The following is a 22,938-nucleotide window of genomic DNA, read 5'->3' as shown; positions in this document are numbered from 1 at the left end:
CGCTAATCACACGAAGTGACGTCATTTCCATGTCTGGGCTTTCCATATAGTTTTACTAGTGCTCCGAGGTGCCACCTAACGTTTCGAACACACTAACAAAACAGCATGATAACTGAAGCGTCTACAGTCTACATAGATACGTAACATTGAGAATGTTTGTTTTGTTCGAGACCTTGCAGTTACTTTCCACGACTTCCGTGATCTGTAATTATCCTTCTAGATAAGCAGGTAAAACCGTTGGGTGAAACGACCCAGAAACCCGCGCGCACTATAAGCATATATAGACAATAACAACATTTAACGCAACAGGAGTATATATTTGTGACAATAATAATAACTGTATTTGTCTCTTCGATTACGGTAGCAAAAATTTAGAAATATTTTAAACGAAAAGACAGGATATAGCGACAAAATAATAGTTGTTAAAACACGCTTACAGTTTAAAACATATTACATTTAAATTCACTTACACGGTAATCGAGTTTAGGAATATTCCACGGAACTTAAACGACCTGAAAATGAAATTAGGTATGAATATTTTAATCTATGTTGAAAACGTATACGAATAAATTAAACAGTGTTTCGGGGTATAGTAGGGAGGGGGAAGATGGGACACCTTTACATTCTGTTTTCTCGTACCATTTGGGTAGTAAACAAAGAACATTCAAATAATTATAAAATTCGTATTCTCGCGACTCATACAGACCGTTGTTAATTGTTTAAAAGACGATATCAGGATGTTTGGATATTATGTGCTCAATGTGTCTCGTCTTACCCCACCCTAACTATAAAGCAAAATCAATTAAACAAACACTCCCACGCGTGAAGTATACCTCTACTGTTTGCATCAATCTTTAATTTTCACAAGCCAGGAGAAATATTGGAGTAAGCAAAAGCGGTTTTGACGTATATGGCGTAAAACAATAATCTTGTTAGATACGTAATCAAAACTGATTAAAATGGAAAAAGCAATGTAAGGCGCAATTAAGCGACAGGCTATTGATTACATTCTTAATTAAAGTTTGCTTCCACTTACCATGTCAAAATCAGCATTTTCAACATAGTGAGCATTTTAAACAACTATTCCCTATGATATCATGACAAAAAGTTGCTACAACACGTTAGGTTAAAGTAATTAAACTACACATTGTATATGTCAACATAGGAATTACGATTACGTCTACAATGTATTGGCCGCGTATTTACACACGTTTTTGTTCCAATGGAAGTTTAACTTGATAATAATTAAACATAAATGGCTCGTATGTTTGCTATAAAGGTGTAGCGACTACGCTTATTTTCTCCCAATTAAATGTAAATATGTTTTTAACAGTAAGCGTTACCAACTGTCGATTTGTCGCTATATATCCTGTATTTTCGTTTAAAATATTTCTAAATCTTCGCCATCTAAACCGAAGAGACAAATAAAAGTATTACTTTTATTATCAAAATTGATTGTTAATACAAGTTGACGTTGGGTGGCACTGAAGCAGCGAAGCGTGTTAGCGCGATATGACATAATCCCCAAAACAATTAATTTAAGAAACAACGGACTTTTTCTTACACTCTTGTTTACGAAAACCACGAGATAAGAAGAACAGTTGAGCTGAGTTTGCGAATTTAATTCGTCGCCCAGCAGGCGGGCTTGTTCAGAATGCTGGAGTGGCAGAGTTGCTTCTCTATCGTCGAGAAATTACGTGTTGATGGCACTTAAAAGTCTGGTGTGGCATTCTGTTAGTTAGTTATTCAGTACTCCCTAAAATAACTAGCTGCAGTTCAGCGCATTAAAACGTAAATATTATACAACGTTGTCACGTTTGGCTTGTTAGGCTATATCGCTAGATATAGATTCTAATCTCCTGTTAGCGATAAGCGCTTCAGCCTTTAAATGTGTTATTTGCTTAACCGCGATAACAACTTCGGCCTGCTATATTTAAGTAAGTTGTCTTGTATTGTAAGCAGTAGCAGTGCAGAGTGTTACGAAAATCATTTTCACAGTCAATTATATAGTTTGTTTTGTCACGCTTACGTCGGAAATCGTAAATCCTGTTTCGGTAAAAGTAGAACGAACCATACATGCAACAGCAATAGCAGGCAGTTCTAGTATACGTAGCAAACCAGTTAGAATTATTTTGCTGTTGTTAAACAGACCTTTAAACTTATAGCGACGTGGACTGCAAATAAAGCAACAACTAGATATAGGAAATAGTTTTGTTATATTGACTGCTGTACACTGAAAGTGGCGAAAGAGGGGTAATGAAATCAACCTCTGCAATGCGGGTTGTTTGGTTCTTTACTACATTGTAAGTTTTACGTCTTACCATTAATGTGCTGCATTTAAACTCAGGTTTCCAAACCGAAGCACGCGGTACGCCCCCAGGGACCCGTTATGATGCTTTTACCAAACATAATTGACGTAGCAGTGTCCTTTTGAACGAAAGAGTTCGTTTCCTGACTAAAAGAAATCATGTTTTTCAATTGTTAAAAATAAGGGGGTACGTAGGTGGTATAGTTAGTCACGAAAAGGTGACCGAATAAGGTATTGTCGGCAGGGAGATGCGGAAGCTCTATTGTCTTATAGAAACAACCTCGTGATGCTTATGCTGGAATAAGCAATAAACGGAAAATTACCCGATTGTGCTAACTAGTGCATTTTAGCATAAGATCCCCGTTAGCATTTCTCCTTAATAAGGACTTTGATCAGAAATGTAAATACAGTCGCGTAAAAGTATTGACACAATTTACCACAATCTGGATTAAACTGGTTTTAACGAACCAAGTCAAATTGTTAAACGACTTATATTTCAGATTGGTCTTATTTTCCCTCCACGGTGCATCGGTGACTGCCACACAAACCTGTGGGGGTCAAATCACTGGCACTGGTTCCGGGAGAGTGATGTCTCCATACCACCCACAAAAATATCCTAAAAACGCAAGTTGTGTGTGGACTATTGTCGTTGATGTAGGTTCTGGCTTACGTCTCGAAGTTGAGCATCTTAACAACAAAGAGCTTTCTAATTCAGGAAGTACTGGCCAGTGGTGAGTCCGCCAATGCAGTTTTTCTATTGTTTTGTTGCGCTAACCCTGTAATAACGATGACTAAAACAACGCTTATGTACAGTTACGACACGTTGGATATATACCAAGTAATACCAGCGGGGACAGAGCGTCGAATCACACCCAGTCTATGCGCTAGTTCTGTTGCTGAGCTCACAACCAATGTATTTGAAGTTCCTGCTATCGGTGGTTCCACAGTAATCAGAATCCGCTTCAAGTCTGACTATGCAATACAACTTAGCGGATTTTCTATATCCTACAAAGCAAGTACGACAACTGACTTATTTATTTTTAACTGTATACAGTTATCCTTTTTAAAATACAGTTATAGCTGAAACAATTACAGCACAAAATATATAGTAGGGTGGGGAAAGATGGGACACTTTTTCATTTTACTTTCTCGTCCCATTTAGTAGTAAACAAACAACATTAAAAGAATCATAAAACCGTATCCCTATAACTCCCATGTACGGTTCTTAATTGTTTAAAACACGATCAGGATGTTTGGACATTATATGTGCTAAAAGTGTCCCATCTTACCCCACAGTACTAAATTAAATGAACTTTGTTTCTACAGTGTGCAATGTCACCGTTCAAAACTCGACCGGGGTTCTCACATCACCGGGATATCCGTCCTTGTATCCTGAAAACATAGTTTGCATGACACGAATAATAACTCCACAAGATACAACAGTGCATCTCAGTTTCGAACAGTTCATTTTAGAGGACAGTGCGGATTGCACAAGCGACTCATTGACAATCAACACCAACCAAGGCAAGTGTCTACGGTTGTGTATTGACGCATGTCTGCATGAACAACTTACAATGTATTATATAGTGGGTAGGGGTATGACGGGACACTTTTAGAACATTCTATTCATATATTGTAATCGTGTTTTGGGGCAAAATGAGACAAAAAATAGAACGAAAAGGTGTTCCATCTCCCCCCACCTTACTATATGACATATGTGCTAAAATCGTCCCATATTACCCCGCAGTACTATATGTCTCGTTCTCTATAAACATTTTAACGTAATATTTAACTTACCACATAACAGTTTTAACGTTGCTGGGTAAGATCCATTCTTACACATTTAAATTTCCAGGAAGTGGGATTCGGTCGGTTGGGAAGAAATACTGTGGTAACAAAAACCCAGGACAGATAGTTGCCACTAGCAACGATGTGACGATCACTTTCATATCAGACGGGTCGTTTCCAAAACTTGGTTTTATTGCAAAGTGGTCGACAGGTTGGTGAAGTTTTAAATTAGTATCACATGTAGCGCACGAAACATGTTTTTGACGACCTGACTGGTTACAAAATTTACGCAAAAAACTACTACCAAAAATAAAGACAAATTTTTGAAGGTAGTTACAATTTTCGTTTGCATACTTTTTTAAAACGTGTTTTTTTTTTCGAACTTGATTGATATCGCAGACTTTGAGACATTAGCAACCACAGCACGGTCAACAACATTTATTTTACCAACCACACTATCTATGGTGGCTCGTGTTGTCTCGACCTTTGCTGCATCATCAGAAAACATCGTTTCCGGGTCAGATTCACAAAATGCCTACGGTGGCAATTGTAGTCGTACAGCTTCTGGAACCAAATGCCAACGATGGGACAGAAGCACGCCGCATGTGCCGAAGTTCGCACCATCGCCAAGCAATCACAACTTCTGCAGAAATCTCGATGGTGACGCAACACCGTGGTGTTATACAATGAACGCTCATCCTACATGGGAGTACTGTGACGTGGAAACTTGTCACGCAGCATCAAAAGAAGAATTCCAACAGCATCATGCGAGCACGGGCATGCAAATTTCCACAACTGTACAATCATTAACTGCTCCTCCAGTTATCCAACATAAAACCACATCACGAACTTTCAAACCTAGTAATTTGGAAAGCAAATACACAGGCACATGTAGTCGCACGGCAACTGGTATCACTTGTCAACGTTGGGACGTCAATCAGCCGCATTCCACGAGCTTTACACCATCGCCCAGCAACCACAACTTCTGCAGGCCGCTGGATGATGATGCGACTCCTTGGTGTTACACCACTGATGCTAGCATAAGATGGGAATATTGTAATGTGGAGAATTGTTAGTAACGAACACTGATGCGCACAATCTCAGTTCATTCAATCACTTTTGATTTCACATGAATCAGCGACAAAGAGATTACAATACTTTTATTTTAGTATGTATTTTTTCGTCTGCCTTGAAACTAGAATGAGTTATACATATTTTCAGGCGGTATTCATTCGTGATCCAAAAAATCAACAAAAAACATTCTCGATTGGAAAGAAAAACGTTTTCAAGAAATTATTTGATTTAGACACATTGCCATTTATACTTTATGTTATTTTTATGTTTTCATCGCATGATCGCACTTCTAACCTCAATTACAACCAAATGTCACTACTCGGCCAACTTATTTACTGTTATAATTATGTTTAGGTGCTTCGGACACGCCCATGACCACAGAAGCCACAACTATGGATGTAAGCACGACCACAGACACCCTTGGAGCATTGCTTCCAGTTACCATAAACGGTAGGCCATATACATTTTAGTTATTTTTTACAGAGCAACAAAATGCTAAGAAACAGATTTTTGATGTTCCTTTACACCGTGGTAATCAGGAACTTTTTTAAAATATGTTTTTCATTGTTTAACAATAATTTACATGCAGCTGGTGAAGTTCAACCAAAAACAAATAACGGAACCCAAGACAAGAGTTTCAACCGTAAAGATGAGTTGAATAATAACCAATGGTGAGTTAAAATGTGTTTTACTCCAACTTAATTCAAACCAAGTATACAAAACATCACTACGTTTGAATAAAAAAACTTGCCTTTTCCTCGTGTGGCGGGGCAACGGCAGTCGTTCTAACATGCGGTTGTTCTGCTCCGCGCTTTTCTTTCCACTTACGAGTTACCGCATATGTAATTGTTGTAGTTAATTGTTTTTCTGTATGTATGGCAATTAGACAACCCATTAGTGACAACTGGGTTGAAACAATTGCCGTTAAGTGTCTTGCCCAAGAACATATACGACAACAATTGCAGCAGCGACGAGCTGGAACACATTATACCTCTGCATGGGTAACAGGCACGCACGCTCACCAACTGTGTTACGGCGTCGAGAGCACGTGTCACTTACTCAGTCTCGCATAGCGGGACAATTTCAAAAGTTTTAACATTGAAGTTTCTACTTTATACACTTATTCGTTCCTATTTAAGGGTTGGTTCTTAGTAACATCGCTATATTTCCCCAGGTTCATTTACGTTGTCGTCGTGTTCCTATTATTTGCAATAATCGCAACAGTCATAGTAATACTAATACTTCGAAGAAGAAAGAAACGAAGCGAGCACCCTTCTGTGCCCGGTGAAGTTGCATTCAGGCAACTCGAGGGAGACGAAAACGGAGACCCAGAGTGGAGAGTAAGAGCAAAAATACTCGTTTTATTTTAGAACGATTGAAAGTCAACGTCAAACTATTTTCTGTTTTAATGTTAGCCACGTGAAAACACATACGTCGAGATTCCTTTCCTAAATCAGGATCTGCCGCTGTCAGTTGGATTCACACCTACGCCCTCACTACCAGGAAGGTGAGATATATAGTAAAGTTATTTGGTGTTCTGTTTCATACACCTCTTGCCAGCTCACGAGTTTTTCATGTATGTTGTTTTATGGGGTATTTTTTTATATTTTTATGTATGGTTGATAATTTAGACAACCCATTATTGATCATTGGGTTGGCGCATTTGCCGTTAAGTGTCCTACCAAAGAAACATACGCCTACACAATGGTAGCAGCGAAGAGCCTTGAACCCATTACCCTTGGATTAGAGGCAGGCACTCTATTAACCAACTGCGCTCCGGCGCCGTATACACTGTCTTTTAGTATTGTAGTATTTTTTCATCTATCACCAAATAGGTACCCGTAAAAGTGGATTTAAATTAAAGGTCCCGTCTTTCCCCACTCTATGAAGTGAAAAAGTGAGACTCTAACGTTTTATTATACACAGGCAAGCATCATCAACCAGCCTTGATTCAGTGGCAGAAGCGAAGATAAAAGCGACTGAAGAAGACAAGGTGGATGAAATGAATGGTGGGTACAGCATGGGCAAAGATGTTCCAGGTAAGTGGATTGAATCTTGTGTAATGTCGTGGTATTTATTACGCCTTGTAATTAGCCTACCTGTAAATTGACTTTAACAGCAGTCGATCAAGTTCAAACCGCAGAAAATCCGTACACGCTAGCCAACGACGAACCTGAGTTCATGCTCAATCCACTGCCAGAAAACGGACTTGCAGACAATCCGTATCAACAAATCGATTATGCGGCGATGGAATCACCAAAACGTAAGTTTCAGTTATAAAGTTGCAATGAAGCTCGTTTTATCGGCATGATTTAGTACACACTGTCTAACTAAGCGTATTTTTATCAAAATCTTAAACTGCAGTTCCAACCTCGACAACTGCGTCCAAAACGAAGTCGACAAAAAAACCATGGAGCCGAATCTTCAAGAAAGCCCAATCCGAAAAATCGCTGGGGGTCGCTAAGCCACAACTTTCGCAAATCAAAAATCGTCCGCCACAACCTGCCCCACGAAATAATATACCTCACAAAGAACAGGATCCGGCTGGAATCAGAAATCCCACTTTTCAAAAATCTCCACAAAAAGGTTTTCTTATAAGCTATATAGTAGATTGTGGAAAGATGAGACACCTTTTCATTCTATTTTCTCGTCCATTTGGTAGGAAACAACTAACTTTTAAAACCGTTTACTCACGACTCCCATTGACGGTTGTTAATTGCTTAAAGCATCAGGAAGTTTGGGTATTATGTGCTGAAGGTGTACCATCTTTCTCCACAGATCGAACTATATGAAATATTTGTTAAGGAATTTTTAGAAGTCCGCCTGACTATCTTTCACACTTTTCAGACGAATGTTCTCCCGAGTTAAAACCTGAAGAGAGTGTAAAGAACAACAACCCCACAGCTCCTGGAAAATCGCGACAATCTATGACATCTCTAACCTCGGAAGATGTATTCGAGGACAACACTACGTACAATCATTACCAAAGCCCAACCGACATTCACGAAAAATTTCCCTCACTTAGCATAAGCGCAAGCTGTTGCAACGACACTGTAACTTGCGCCAAAGAAGGAGATACCTCATGCTACGATTGCCCAACAAAATGTGTCTTAGCAAATGGTAAACAAGTTAGCTAATCGTTTGTTCACTAATCATTATTTTTTATTCTTATTTTTCTCCAGCTCCAGTCCCACACGATTCGTTCAAGGTGTGTATCTCCCCAGATATAATTGACAAACAAGAAGGTAAGTTACTGGTAGACTTACCCACCCGAGACACGCCTAAACGATATTCCTAGCAAAATTTAAAAGCATTTAAAAACGTACTTTTTTCATAAAATAACCCATACCTTATCACTGTATCTCGGTTTACACAGAAACAGACTCATGGTACGCGTCTCCCACTTCACCGCAGTTTGAGTTGCAGCAGACCAGTGCACTTTACGATGTTCCGAAAGGCAGCTCAAGCAGCGATGAGAAAAGCCGCGGAAACTCGAACGCCAGTACAACAACCGACGACAGCTACTGTTCCATGGTAAGAACGAAACCGATGAAACCGAAGACTAAAAAACATCGTCCTGGTGCTGGTAACGACACCTCTGTTTACACAACAATGCAGCCAGGGGCTCACTTCGAAAATAAAAGTTACGGCATGCATAAATAATCGTGTGGTCATAGAAGACGGACATCATATGTGAATTACCAGTTATATGGTAGGGTTGGGGAAGATGAGACATAGTTTCGTGCTTTTTTCTGGTCTCCTTGGTAGTAAACAAAGAATTATAAAACCATATCCCTAGAACTTCCATAGACTGTTGTTTAAAATACATTCAGAATATTTGGATATTATGTGCTAAAGGTGTCCCGTCTTCTCCGACAGTACTTTACAACTTTTTTATTTTATCCGACCAATATAAAACCATTCCGAAGTTTTAATCTTCCATCTCGTTCTTTTGTAAAGTATTTACTGCACTGTATTTTATTGCACTGTCTAAAGATTTCTTTTGTATTTATTGAAACATTGACTGTTTGGACCACAGTTTTGTGAATGAAAATATATCAAACGCCCTTGCAGCAATGTTGAAAGGGTAACCAATATAAACAAGTTGGTTTGCAAAGTGTACAAGCTAGTATTCTATATTGGTCCTACGACAGCACACCATGTGTCCTGGCAGGACAGAGTCAGCACAATATTTCCAAAATTTGAAGCTTTTTGAAAACTAGCACATCAGGACTTTGCCTCGGTAGCTGATAGATGAGATGATATTAAGTCATTTGACATGGATACATCACCTTTTTGATTGATGCTATCATCGTCGTTCATGCGTGACCGATAATACCCATTGTAATCTAACCTGGTATGATAAATATATTTAATATGATAGAAAAAAGTTTAGTGGTTAAAAATTTGAGTCTTGCGTCATTGTTGAAATGCATAAAATAATCACCCACAAAAACTAGTAAGCGGACACGAGGTGTATGAACACCCGTGTTGCTTGTGCATCAAAATTAGAAGATAAAGAAAGATAATATGTAATTCCTTATTTCTCTACATAGAGAAATAATTTTTTCTCACATTATTTTATAAACGAATACATTCTCCCATATTTAGCTGACATTATTTACTTGCTACATAGGCGAGGTTGTATAATGAAATGAATTAGAAGTTCTTCATATAAAAGTTAAGTTCCAGACATAAGATGTGATAATTCATTTAAGTCACAGCTGCTGCCAACCATCTTCCTTAACTGAGATAATACCAAGTTAACATATTAGCGGGGTAATTATATACTTATGCAGAATGTTGAAAAGTCCATGCTGTCCTTCTTCTCTGCTGATGAAAGAGACACGATTGAGAAGGTTCATAAGGACGGAGGTAAAGTTCCGCTTGAACGCATCCACTGTGACCCCATGCTCTGCCGAGCGTGCAAGTTCGTCTAAGTGAAACGAGGCTTCCTGAAAAAATATAAAACACCAACTCTTAATGAACCAATATATAAGAAAATTAAGCAAGTTTACCAATTGAAATAAAATTTCGCAATCACCAAAAAAAAGTATAAATCACTTTTAATGTACAATCAGTATAATGTGTCTCTTATACCATATATTATAAAGGCTCTACCTTTGTGGCAGTAGCAAGTCTATCTGCCTCTGACTGTATTTCGGTTGCTGTTGGTGGGCCAGCAAGTGTAGAATGTTCAAGACTTTCCTCCAACAAAGGACCATCTACTTGGCGACTTAAACCCTGGTGATAATTAGTCATATAAAGCAGTGGAGATACATCAGTAGACCATGGCCCACTTATGGGCAATTCCATACAAACAAAAGTGGAACAGCAATGCAAAAGATTAAAACAAAGCAAATTTAAAATAAAAACATTTATTTAAACTGACTTTATTAAAAATGTCAATTTAAAATGACATTTATTTAAAATGACATTTATTTAAAACATCTATTTAAAACATCTATTTAAAATGTTTATTTAAAATGGCATTTATTTAATAGGACTTTATTTAAAATGTTTACTTAAAATAACATTTATTTAAAACTACTTTATTTAAAATGACAAGGGGTTAATGTCTAGTAAACCTGCATAAAATTACTGAACGAGACACACAGCATGAGCAACTTGCTCAACATCTTCAATAACTCAGTGTTGGTAAGCAAGCAGTCTTGTAAACATTGTCGCAAGAAGTCGGTGTGATATTCAAGCACTTCATCTACATTAACTGCCTGCAATATGAGAGAGTCGATAATATTAATTAATATTAATAAAAACTAAGTGGAGGGCTTGATATATAGTGGGTTGGGGTAAGATGGGACACCTTTTTATTCGATTTTTTGGTCCAATTTAGTATCGATTTTATGGCCCCATTTAGTAGTAAACAAAGAAAATTCGAAGAATTATAAAACCATATTCTCACGACTTCCATAGACACTTGTTAATTTTAATTGTTCAAAAAACGATCAGGATATTTGGATAGTATTTGCTAAAGTGTCCCATCTTACCCCCGCAGTACTATATATATACTTTAAAAATTAAAAATTTAGTAAATAAAAGTTTTTATATTAAAGAACTGTATGACAGAAAGATAAAATTGAATACATAATACAATAATCTGTGGTTAATGTTTCGTACATATGAATATTTTCTAAATTAAGTGTAGGTTTTTAGGGTTATACCATTGTCTATATAAAATACAACATACTCTAGTTAAATTTATTCAGACATAGTGACACTAACCGTTTTAAGGTTTTTCTCCAAATTGATCCAGTTTGGTTCCAGCACCTCAAACATCATGTAATATTCAAAGTTTTGAATAAAGTGAAGCATCCTCTGTAGAATCAGCATGGCTTCCACAAACCTGGGAGGTTGGAAAGCAAATTCAATTCAAACATTAAAAATTGATTCAGAAATAATTGTATGCAGCAATACAAAGCAAATTGTTAAACTGCTAATGCGTCTACTACAGAAAAACTTAAATAAATTATGCTCCATACAGTTAAACCATTCTTGTTTAGTGAAATTAATTGTTGAAAAGATTTGGTGCTACTAAACATAACAGACAAAAATCAAGTCAACCACTCTTTGTATTAGAGATATATATTTCAGCATCATTTGTCTGTTACATTTTCATAGAACCAGACTCTTGCTAATACTACAGTTTAGTTAATTAATTTTTTATTATAGATAAAAGCATGGCTTACCAATGTCGTGAGTGTAAGATGTTTTTCTTTAATGTTTTAAACTTGAGCCAAACTGCACTGAGATGTCGTTCCACATGTTTACAGTAGAACAAGTGTCGAAATAACATCTGTTAGGTTTGAATGGGAATATTTAACAGTAGTAGCACTGTATAATAATAAACCTATGGAAAGCGGAAAAAAAATATTAAAAACGATTTTTGGTTTTTATCCAATAATTACAAAAAATTTACAATTATAAAACTTTTGATATTATAATATAAAAAAAAATTTGACTTATAATTACAAAAATTTCGAAATAATAATTACAAATTTTAAAATTAATAGTTACAAAAATTTTCAACCTATAATTACAAAATATTTAAACTTGTATTTACAAACAGCATACCTGGTACTTTGTAAGTGACTTGCGAGAAATAACAAGAGAGAGCGGCCATCTAACTGTGTAGTCCAACGCAAATGATTCAAGTCCACTTAGACTTATTTCAGTTGGATCCAGAGACTTAACAACTAGTTAAAAATTATATTTTATTTAATGCGGGTCATTTGCATACAAGGTAATGTCTGCTTACCACTTTCCTCAATGGTATCAATGGACAGAATACGAACCAACTGCGTTATCAGGTCATAATTCAAAAGAACAATTCTGAGAACAGATATGTGTGTGTGAATTTATATGATTAATAACTATTTTTAAATATTTATAAAAATCACTTTTTCGCAAAGCAACAATGGAGGTTATAACTGGGTGTTTTGTTTCATACACCTTGTGTGCACTTGAATTCGCATACTAGCGAAAAATCAAATTGTGTGTATTGATAGAAATGTACAAATGTGATTTAAAGGTATTCCCGCCAAAGTTTTAAACACCGAAACAGCTTTTGAAATAAGTGGACGCGCAAGAATGCATGAAAATTTTCCTAAGAAATGGCCTTTTAAATAAGTCACTACGGATGTAACTTTGTGGATGATTGGTTTTTGGTTGTTGTCGATGTGATTAAAAATTTGGTTAACCCATTAGTTACCAATGTCTATTAAACGTTCTTCTAAAAGACACATATGCCCACAACGTTGGCAGCATCATAGCTTAAATGCTATGTTGTGATGTTGTAACCACTATTCCACAGCACCAAACTTTTAAATTATAATATCTTACTTTAAATCATCCTTAAAGGGGTCTCTGTCAGACATGCTTGTTCGAATGGCAAGTTCAAGAAGGGTTTCCAAGCGATTAGGCATAATATCTACAAGGTAATAAACAATTAAACATCACAATTATAACAATATTTACAACTGTTACCTATTATTGCAATACAATGACAAAAAAACAACAGAAAAGTTTATTTTATAACTCAATTTTAGCATTTGAATTTATTACAATTAGTTAAATATTTTTGTTTACATCATAATATATTGATAGACATTAGACACTACCATATACACAGCATAGTTTATAACAAGCAACTACTACTTTGAACACAAAACAGTTTGGTTGACACCACTCACCAGGAAACAATTAGGCAAAGACACATATAGCATCAAAAACAGTTTGAGTATCAGCGGGCATCAAACCTTGTACCCTTTGGTTACGATAATAGTGCCTAAATCACTGAGCCACAGGGCAAGACTAACTCTCGCTGGGAGTATACTCATTTTTTACGAAGTACCGCATTTATTACACTATTAACATGAAGGGTCACAAATTTTTAGTAGATTAAAAGGGGTGGCAGACATTAAATTTTGTAAGCCTTGCAATGGGGTTTATACTATACCCGAGTGACCAGTGACCATATTTATAAGCACAAATCCTCATTATATTAGAGTGACCATTGGGTTAGATTTAGTATAATGAGTAAAGCAAACTTTTCTTTAAGCTTTTTTTTGGCTAAATCAAACTTTTTTCATAGAGTTATTTGTCCAACTTTGATGTACAATATAGGAAACCTAACACCCTGCACTTTACCTTACCAATATAAAAAATAACTCACCTTCCATTGGCATCCTCATCTCTGACTCTGTGAGGTCCATGAAGTGAAGAAGGAAGTCACCATCATTGAGGAGGAAGTAGCTCTTCACGGATCGGAGACGAGATGTGAGGTTGTGCTCTTCCATAAGAAGATCAAGGAGCAACTGACTCGCGTAGCTGTGCGCCTGGTGGTTTAGATTATAAAATCAATTTGAAAATTTTTCAGTTAAATTCGCAATGAAATATGTAATGTTACGCCCTTACGCATTTGGTAATTTCTACCAAACTGCACTAAGATGACGTTCATGTTTACAGTAAAACAAGTGGCGAAATAACAACTGTAGAGATTGGATAGGAATGTTATATAGTAGCATAGTTTTAACAATTGTAGAATAATTTGGTATTTTTTTGGTTAAATAAATAATATATTAGTGGCTTATCCTGTATAAGTTAAAAACGTAGCTTATTTCCAGCCTTTCGTCTGCCATAAATTCCCTGATGAAGTGCCGTCGTATGGCAGGCGAAATGTTGGAAATACACTATGTTTTTATACCAGATGAGCCACTTATATTTTATTTATAATAGGCCTGGTAGCAGAAGTAACAGAAATCTGTAATGTTTGACCAATTATGCACATCCAGCAGCAAACATGGGGTTAAAGACCAACCTTGGTATTTCCGGATTGCATATTCAACAACATTACATGGAGTAAAAATTAGTTCCACATGATTTAGTATCTAATTATAATACTAATAGGGCTACATATAATAGTTATATGAGCATTGAAAACAATATATTAGTTTAATATAAAGTAGGCTATACAAGCAGTGAGAAATGGTATTTTGAATCAGAAACAGAATGTATTTTAATATCCCCACAAATTGTATAATGAAATTAAAAGAATTACCAGATTATTATTTTTTTATATCACTAAACGCAAGGGTGAATAAATACCTCTTCAATTTGCTGAACATATTCTTTCTTAGTTGGGCTGTATATGATTTCTCTTGCATCGGGGAAACAAACAGATCTACCGCACTCATGAACCACGTTAAGGTATTTTCCAGTGTTCAAAATTTTGTCAGCCATCTGCAATACATATGAATCTAACTTTCTATCACCAAATAAAACCGAGATTGCCGGTCACTGCTTTTAAGATGTGTACAACAGTATAAATATATATATAGGCTATAGTATACAATGAGGTTTAAACATAGCATTCCTAATGCATGTTACAAAATAGGCCTAATGCATGTTACAAAATAGGCCTAATGCATGTTACAAAATAGGCCTAATGCATGTTACAAAATAGGCCTAATGCATGTTACAAAATATGCCCCGTTAAAGAAATTGTTCATTCCATTTGGACAAGTAAACTAATGTACTAACTTGTCCTATAGGACAAGCACATAAAACAAGTTAATGTAGAGCCCTGTGTGTGTACTTGTGAGACACACACACGGCGCAAAATTCTGCTTCAACCCAGTGACCCCTTACAAGCCAGCCATAGGGGAAAAAATCATTTCCAAAATTGCAAATGTGTGAACTGGCAAGCAGATAAGATGAAATATGGCTCGAAAGCTACATCATACATATTATCCCCACCAAACAAGACACAGGGTCCCTGTGACAGGGATATATATTTGACATTCATTTGGATCATAACTTTGTTTTACAAGCAATGATTTGAATCAGTTTACCCGTTCAAGATAAATAGGAATTCTGTCCCTGCACAAAGTATATCGAAGCTCCCAGTATTGGTCATTATATTCGTCAAGTAATTTCTCTTTGCTGAATTTTTCGTGTTGCTCCACAAGAAATTCATTGTAGTGGTCCACAATCTCACCCCTGTAAGTAGGAAAGTAGGTGAACTTTCAGCACGTGGATTATTCATTGAAACGAACGCTAACGTAATTTAGCTTTATTCAAATAGAATCAGAGTATCTGCTGAAACACAAATATTTTTTTTAGATTTTTTATGGTTTTATGGATATAATAAGAGTCTAACAACAGAATAAAGAATACTGAAAAAAAGAGACTAGCTCAGCACGACATTATAAAGGGCCTTTGATTACAGACTCCGATTACTAAGGAATGATAAAGGAAAACAAGGATTAGAATTAAAGGAAGTCCTGGTACTTTTATGATATTAATATTGTTGCTGATTAGCAGGCATGTTTAGTTAAGAAATGCAAAATTTTGTAAAAATGTGAATCATAGTGACTTACTTATAAATCCACTTTTCAAGCATTTCCAAGTAAGGTACATTAGCAAGCTGGGCAAGGTGGGTATAAAGGTCCTCTGACACTTTGTCACTGCATGAAATATTAAATAAACATTAGCTGACTTAATTAGTAGAACCTATAGTTTGTTACACCTTATACGAATTATATAAGTTATTAAAACAAACTATTTCCTCTATCATATTTTAACTTAACTGACGCAGTGGTAAAATTAGAGCACAAGTGTTGCAACCAAACAATATCAATTCAAAGCATGGGGGTTCCTAGTCCCTACAATTGTGAGCATATGTATGCTGGTAAAATATCTGATGATCAACACTTCAGCCCAGAATTCACTAATTAGTAATGGCTATGGCTTTACAAATTGTCAGCCGTTCAGAAAAAAAAACAGAGAAACACAAAACTTCATAACACATAAGCGGTAACTTGCAACCACGAGGTGGATAAAATAAACAATAAAAAGTTTACCACAGCCACACTATACTACGGTAGCGTCACAGAACTCCGTTACAAAGGCAATACTATTTTACACAGTTTGTGATTTAAAGTAAACTCCCACTTTACCCCCAATGTATATGTCATGTGCAGTTGACACTAAACAAATATTCAATTCACTCACCCAACGCTTGCAACGATCCTACTGTGAAGCAATGTAAGGACACTTCCCCCGATACAATTTCCTTTTTCCACAGCGCTAGCTACGGATGCGAGAACCTCCATCTGTTGGATCACTGGTTGGAGGAGGAAGACAAGTCGTTGTAGGGAGAGATGACCTTGCCTCCTCTGGTCCTCCAACTGTGCTATGTTGATCTGATACTCCTGTAAAAAAAATAATTTAAGAAAAAAAATAAAATATATATATATATATATATATATATAAAAAATATATATATATGAATTCTTTCAAAATGCTATTTTTCAGTAATATGTACATCAACTGGTGTAATGAGTGTGGTTACAAAAATACAAATTTATAAACTAACTTTAATAATGGTCTTCATTGCTGCACTCAATGCATGGTTGACTTGTCCATACACGAACGCAGATCTCTCTGGAACGATAAAACATAGAAAATGAGATAAAATAACTGATATAATGAAGTTCTTATATTTTGATTTTTTACCTTCAATAAAGTTGACAATGATAGAATAAGAACTCGCAACGCATATGATGAGGTTCACCATCTCAGCTAATGCAACATCTAAAAGTATAGTGCATGATTTTAAAGCGGAAATATGTAATGAAAGAACGCACAAATAAAATTTAAAAAAAAAACAAAGAAAAGGGCTACCCAAAATGTGAAGACATTCTACGATCGCCACAACTGACTATAAGTTGAGTGACATTAGAAAAATGGTTTTAAAAAATAAAATCTTAAATAAATTAAACTAAAACAGTCTTCAAAAGATTTTGTTGCAAGAACTGTACAGTTGAGAATAATTTTTAGGCTGATAAGAATTGTCTGTGTAGTTTCAGAATTACATGAATTAAATATATCCGAATTGACGCAGAAAGTGTGGTCGCGTACAAATACGGTTGCAGTTATTTTTAAAATTAAGGTCGCGTCAAAAAAGTTGGAGACTACTGTTATAAAGATCGTGAGTAAATGACTTGAAACTTACCCATAGATGGTTCGATGATAAATCTCCGAGGTGAATATTTGTTCTCTCCTTGTCTCACGAGGATGTGACGACCTTCTACACCCGATAACACTGCAAGAACGTCTTTAACAACTTCATCTTCCTGGTTTCGGATCGGAAGGTTCCCAATTTGGGCAATCTATGATGAAGGATTATTATAGAAAGTCCGCTTGTAAATTTACGATCAAAAATTCTTTATATAACAAATATCATTTAGTACTGTGGGGGAAGATGGGACACCTTTAGCACATAATATCCAAATATTCTGATTGTGTATTTAAACAATTAACAGGGGTCTATAGGAGTAGTAAGGATACAGTGTTATAATTCTTTGAATGTTCCTTGATTACTACAAAATGGGACGAGAAAATAGAATGCAAAGGTGAACCATCTTCTTCAAGGTGTTTTTAACCATTAGTTAAATACAACTTTCCAAGCACCCAACTGAATACAACTTAAAATCTAACCTCTTTACAAGGAGTCAATATTAAAGGGCAAGGATTTGTAAAACCTTAAACCATTACATTGACATAAAACGCAAAAATGATTAAAAGGAAATACCAATTGTTTTAAATTTACACAAAATTTGTGATTCTCTAGTACGAAGTGTAAAGGTTTTAGTTACTGGGTGCTGAGTGCTTGTATTGAATGGAAAATCTAGCGTGAGGTTGATTTTTCTCATTGGTCCGATAAGCCATGAAGGTTGGGTTGGGGTCGTGAACTGGGATTTCCTAGATTGTTGTTGTTCGTATAACATCTTCCTCACCACATCAGATGAGAGAGTGGATGAGGTGGTGGCTTTTTCCAAGTTGCTACGTAACTGTGTTGGTAAAAAGTAAACCGCATTTAATGGAAAAAAAAAAAATATATATATATATATATTATAAATTTTATACAACAACATATATTGCCTATGTATATTATAGTGGGTGTGGGAAAATGGGACACCTTTAGTACATAATATCCAGATCGTGTTTTAAACAATTAACAAAGGTCTATGGAAGTCATGAGGATACGGGTTTACATTTCTTTGAATGTTCTTTATTTACTACCAAATGGGACAAGAAAATAGAATTAAAAAGTGTCATGTCTTCTCCCGCCCTACAATATTATAACATTTTTTGAAAGGGGAAAATTGCTATAATGTAGAGATGGGAAATTATATACAAACCACAATGCATGGGAATATACTATAAATACAAACCATGCAAGAATTTTAGGTTAAATTGGGAAATACTCATAATTATATGAATATTAAAAAGTTTAGAATTACCTCAACGAGCTCTTGGGGAGTCAATGTTGTTCCTGATGCTGGAAGAGTCATGAGAGATGATCCTAGTCCTGCTGGAGGATATTGAGGAATGAATTTGTCTGCATCTCCACGTGATGATGCACATTTTGTAATCGTGGAGTGTATCGATGGATTCTCGATGATGTTGGAGAGAAGGAAGATTAAAGAATCAACATTACGAACACTGAGGACAAAAAAAACTAAAATAGTCAATGGATTATAAAAATAACAATATAAAAGAACATGATAGGACCAAACACAGTATAAACATACAAAAATGGTAATCACTTTTTTGACTTCAGTTCCTCGAATTTATGAACAAATTCTTGAGGTTTTCTTGCGTGCTCTGATATACGAACTGTAGATGAATGAGTGTTTACCTTGAAATAAACAACTGACATTAACTTTGTTTCATTTCAAACTGAGATTTATTATATCATGGCAAACCTGTGTGGTAATGAAGGGAGTTCTGTTTCTAAGAATATGTTCAGTGAGATCTGCAGCATTTAGACCTCCATCAACACTGTGGAGAGTTTCAATACATTAGCCATGTTTTAAGTTTTTAACAAACAGTTTAACCGCTGTGCTTATCTTAAACTAAGCACGAGTGAAATGGACTAATACATTATTCAACATGATATGGCAGCAACAGAACGCCAATACAAATGACTTCTGGTATTTTGCAAACACAAAAAGATGTACCACCAGGCATTTTTTTACGTAGGTGAGAACCTACTACGAGGCACGTCATGGAAATTTAGGCCAGAGTAAACCCCCACATCACATCATGCATACGATAAAAAATATTATAGTAATCTCATCTCACCGTAGCAACCGCAGAAGTTGATTGACACAATGATGAACACGAAATTCATCACTCATTATGAAAACTGTTTGATTTCAGTTGGAATTGTTAAACATTGGATGCAGAATTAAACCAATGCAAATACTGACACTGCTAAAAAACATTTTATATCATATGGAAATAGAACAAATATTTAGAGAACACTTAAACAAACATACTGCAGAATAATAGACTGTAAAAATTTAAGAAATATCTTACAAAATTGTAACTTGTTGTTGTAACAAAATTTACCATGGTTTATGCATGATATCCATGATAACGTAAAAAATCCCACAAAAAAAAAAGTCTAAAACAGAAAAATATTCTTTAAATGTTAATACATTGATTAAGTATTAATGTAATTATTGGTTGAGTTGGTTAACTGTTGGTCCAGCAGATTAAGAACTTGTCCAGTCGATCGATGAGCTCGAACATTAAGTTCATCTAATCTTTGTCGCATGGCTCTGTGCGTTAACCCATGCTTGACACATTGTGCCGACAACTCTTTATTTGCTGTGGAAAGTCTCTGCACTTTAGCAAACATTTGCTCATTCTCTTGAGACACTCTTCCCATGTCTGTTCGGTATTTTTCTGACATATTTTGTAAACCATCTTCCAAGTTTTTACATTCTTCTCTTAGCTTTAGAAGCAACTTTGCTTGCTTGGAGCTGATAGCTTCTAAATCACTCAACCTTTGCTCATATTCCAACTGTGTTCCCTCCAGTGTAGTAGTCAACTGCTCTGTCTTTTCTTGATGATCTTCTGTAAGTTCCTGCAAGTGTTTTCTGTATTTTTCTTCAAGCTGTCGGGAATAAGATTCGGAGGACCTGTGTTTCGAAGTGATTTCATTTAATTGTTGAGTAAGACTTAAATTCAACTCCTGCAAGTTTAAAGAATGACTTTCTGCATCTCGAAGTCGACGGTTCAAATCAACAACCTTTTGTTCCAATTCTGATCGTTCTTCACTAACTTTAAACATATCATTCTGCAGCCTTGCTTGGTTATTCCTTAATTTGCTATCAGTAGCATTGTGGCCCTTAAGTGCAGATTTGATTTCCACTTCTACTTCGGCTCGCATCGTTGCCAATTCTTTATCCATTCTCATAATTTGACCCCTTGATTCCTCCAACTTCAACTCTAATTCCAATTTTTCTTTACGCATGGTTTCTACCAAAACTTCGAACTGTGAACATGCATTTTCAGCTTTACCAATCTGTGCTTGGAGTTTTTCTATTTCATCTTTACTCCTATCCCGTTGCTTTGCCACAGCTTCTGTTATAGATTGTCGCCCACATGTTATCTCTTTTTCCAGTTTTCTTCTCATGACATCCATGTCATCTTGTAGTTGCTCTCTTTTCACCATTATTTGTGTCTTTTCCAGCTGAATGTCTTCCAGTGCTCCAATACTCTTCTGGAGATCTTTTCTAAGTGCAGCTTCCTGTTTTTGTGATTCTGTAACAGCTTTCCTTAAGTCTTTTACCGTTTTCAATAGTTGATCATTTTCTCTAGTCAGCTTTTCCATTACAGGTGCATTAAAGTTCTGCATAGGAGATGTATCTGGTTCTTCAGTTTCTTGTGCCTCTTGGCTTTCCAGTTGATTTTTCATCAATGTAATGTTTTTGTTTGTATTAATTCTTGTATGCTGAGCTAGTCTGGCTTCCAGAACAGCTATTTTCGCTGCATACATATCTTCAACAGTCTTTAACTCAGCTTTCCATTTTTCATTCATATTTTCTCGCAACTGAGTTTCAACTTGTTTTGCATTTGACGTTGAAATATTTAGATTTTCAGCAGTATGGTCATCTTTAAATAGGTTTGTGTCATTTCGCATTGTTGTTGACTGCTGAAGAGTCTCTTCTACAACCTTCGCTTGCATTGCATCATGTATTGACTGATTCTCATTCACAACCTGGACCAATTGTTCTTTGAAATTTTCTAACTCAGTAACAATTATTTCATTTTCTTTTTCAAGTTGATCAATATATTGAGTTTGGTGAGCTATTAGTTGAAACAGCTCTTCGTTGCTATGCTGTGATGAATGTTGTTGATTCTCATTCAATTGTGTTTTGGAAGCCATTGTTAAATGTTGACAGTCTACAACGTATTTTCATTCGGATTTCTAAAACATGTAAAAGGTAATTTGTAAAGCAAAGAAAGGTTTATAATTTTACGATAGTCATTCCAATATATACGGACTGGAATTTTTAGCGACACCTTTCGTGGTAACACTAACTTTTCAATGGTGCCACTAACATAAAATGTGGACACTCTACTAACTTTAGAGTTTGGACATCAAGTTATAGTCGTAATGTGAAAGTCGAATATAATGCAAACTTCAAACAAATGTTAACATTTACACTGTGTTACAAGTTACACACATTCACTCACTTGCCCATCAATCCTGCAATAAATATGTAAACAATGAACTGCTTCAACTTTTAACTTCGCGCCGCACAAACGGTAGCCCCATAGATATCTAAACTACGTACGTTACGTACTGTAATTAGAGAAACAAGACAGCTGAGCTCTAATGAGTGAGCACGTATTAACCTAATCCGCATAATAATAAAACCCCTTTTACTTCAACGGTCCAATAAGCTCGATCAAAAACAAAATGGAACTGACCAACAAAGCGGTTTCAGTCGCCATTGTTAACTGTGAAGCAGTAGGTAGAATACATTTATTCATGTGTTATAACCTATGAAGACTAATAATGTATAAGGATCGAGTGATTCTGGTGTCAATAATTTGTACTCGCATCGTGTGCTGAATTGTAAACTTGAACAAATGAAATTTATTTCGGTTACAATAACGATGAACGTAAATTTCGTCTTTAATTTCGTCTTTTCGGTCACGATAACGATGAGCGTAAGAGTTTTGAAAAAGAGAAAGACGGGAAGTAACAGTAAAGTACAAAAAATTAAAATGCACCTTAAACTTTAATTAAACGATTGTACTCTATACAGTATTTTGAACTAAGCATAGTTTTATAAACGCAACTGCATTTGATTGCGTAATTAGCGGGTAATTAAGGATTACATTTATGTTTGTTTAAGGCGCTAACTCGTACCTAAAATGTA

The 22,938-nt window shown here is 35.8% G+C and overlaps 3 protein-coding genes across 6 annotated transcripts; 1 reads left to right on the top strand and 2 right to left on the bottom strand.

Annotated features, from left to right (window-relative positions):
• The first annotated feature begins 2,131 nt into the window (after positions 1–2,131).
• Positions 2,132–9,247, top strand: LOC149739584 (uncharacterized). Of its 4 annotated transcripts, none has more exons than XM_089873280.1 (16): positions 2,132–2,303; positions 2,809–3,039; positions 3,122–3,324; positions 3,635–3,832; positions 4,164–4,307; positions 4,496–5,167; positions 5,525–5,620; positions 5,760–5,841; positions 6,345–6,510; positions 6,586–6,677; positions 7,097–7,209; positions 7,293–7,433; positions 7,535–7,756; positions 8,018–8,290; positions 8,353–8,415; positions 8,547–9,247. In XM_089873280.1, the coding sequence occupies exons 1-16, from the start codon at positions 2,257–2,259 to the stop codon at positions 8,831–8,833; spliced, it is 3,030 nt and encodes a 1,009-aa protein (XP_089729406.1). In that variant the 5' UTR covers positions 2,132–2,256; the 3' UTR covers positions 8,834–9,247. The 4 variants fall into 4 exon arrangements, with proteins under 4 accessions (XP_089729406.1, XP_089729405.1, XP_089729404.1 ...); XM_089873279.1 differs by having other exon boundaries at positions 3,635–3,836; positions 4,168–4,307; positions 7,290–7,433; XM_089873278.1 differs by having other exon boundaries at positions 2,133–2,303; positions 7,290–7,433.
• Positions 9,162–19,982, bottom strand: LOC149739583 (gamma-tubulin complex component 2-like). Its single transcript, XM_089873282.1, has 22 exons — positions 19,841–19,982; positions 19,462–19,537; positions 19,303–19,394; positions 18,997–19,198; positions 18,349–18,543; positions 17,706–17,862; positions 17,207–17,284; positions 17,067–17,134; positions 16,703–16,902; positions 16,069–16,155; positions 15,541–15,688; positions 14,795–14,929; positions 13,863–14,025; positions 13,031–13,118; positions 12,447–12,520; positions 12,263–12,384; positions 11,878–11,984; positions 11,414–11,534; positions 10,759–10,902; positions 10,292–10,414; positions 9,962–10,125; positions 9,162–9,524 (listed from the first exon to the last, which is right to left on the bottom strand). The coding sequence occupies exons 1-22, from the start codon at positions 19,894–19,896 to the stop codon at positions 9,398–9,400; spliced, it is 2,727 nt and encodes a 908-aa protein (XP_089729408.1). The 5' UTR covers positions 19,897–19,982; the 3' UTR covers positions 9,162–9,397.
• On the bottom strand, positions 19,970–22,356 carry LOC149739582 (serologically defined colon cancer antigen 8 homolog). The gene is made up of 2 exons (XM_089873283.1): positions 22,247–22,356; positions 19,970–21,977 (listed from the first exon to the last, which is right to left on the bottom strand). The coding sequence occupies exon 2, from the start codon at positions 21,933–21,935 to the stop codon at positions 20,205–20,207; it is 1,731 nt and encodes a 576-aa protein (XP_089729409.1). The 5' UTR covers positions 21,936–21,977; positions 22,247–22,356; the 3' UTR covers positions 19,970–20,204.
• Positions 22,357–22,938: the final 582 nt, after the last annotated feature.

The sequence above is a fragment of the Ciona robusta genome, chromosome 2, assembly GCF_009617815.1.
Source record: "Ciona robusta chromosome 2, ASM961781v2".
NCBI lineage: Eukaryota > Metazoa > Chordata > Ascidiacea > Phlebobranchia > Cionidae > Ciona > Ciona robusta.
Note: the sequence above shows the minus strand (reverse complement) of the source record. Positions and strands in the feature narration are given on the sequence as shown.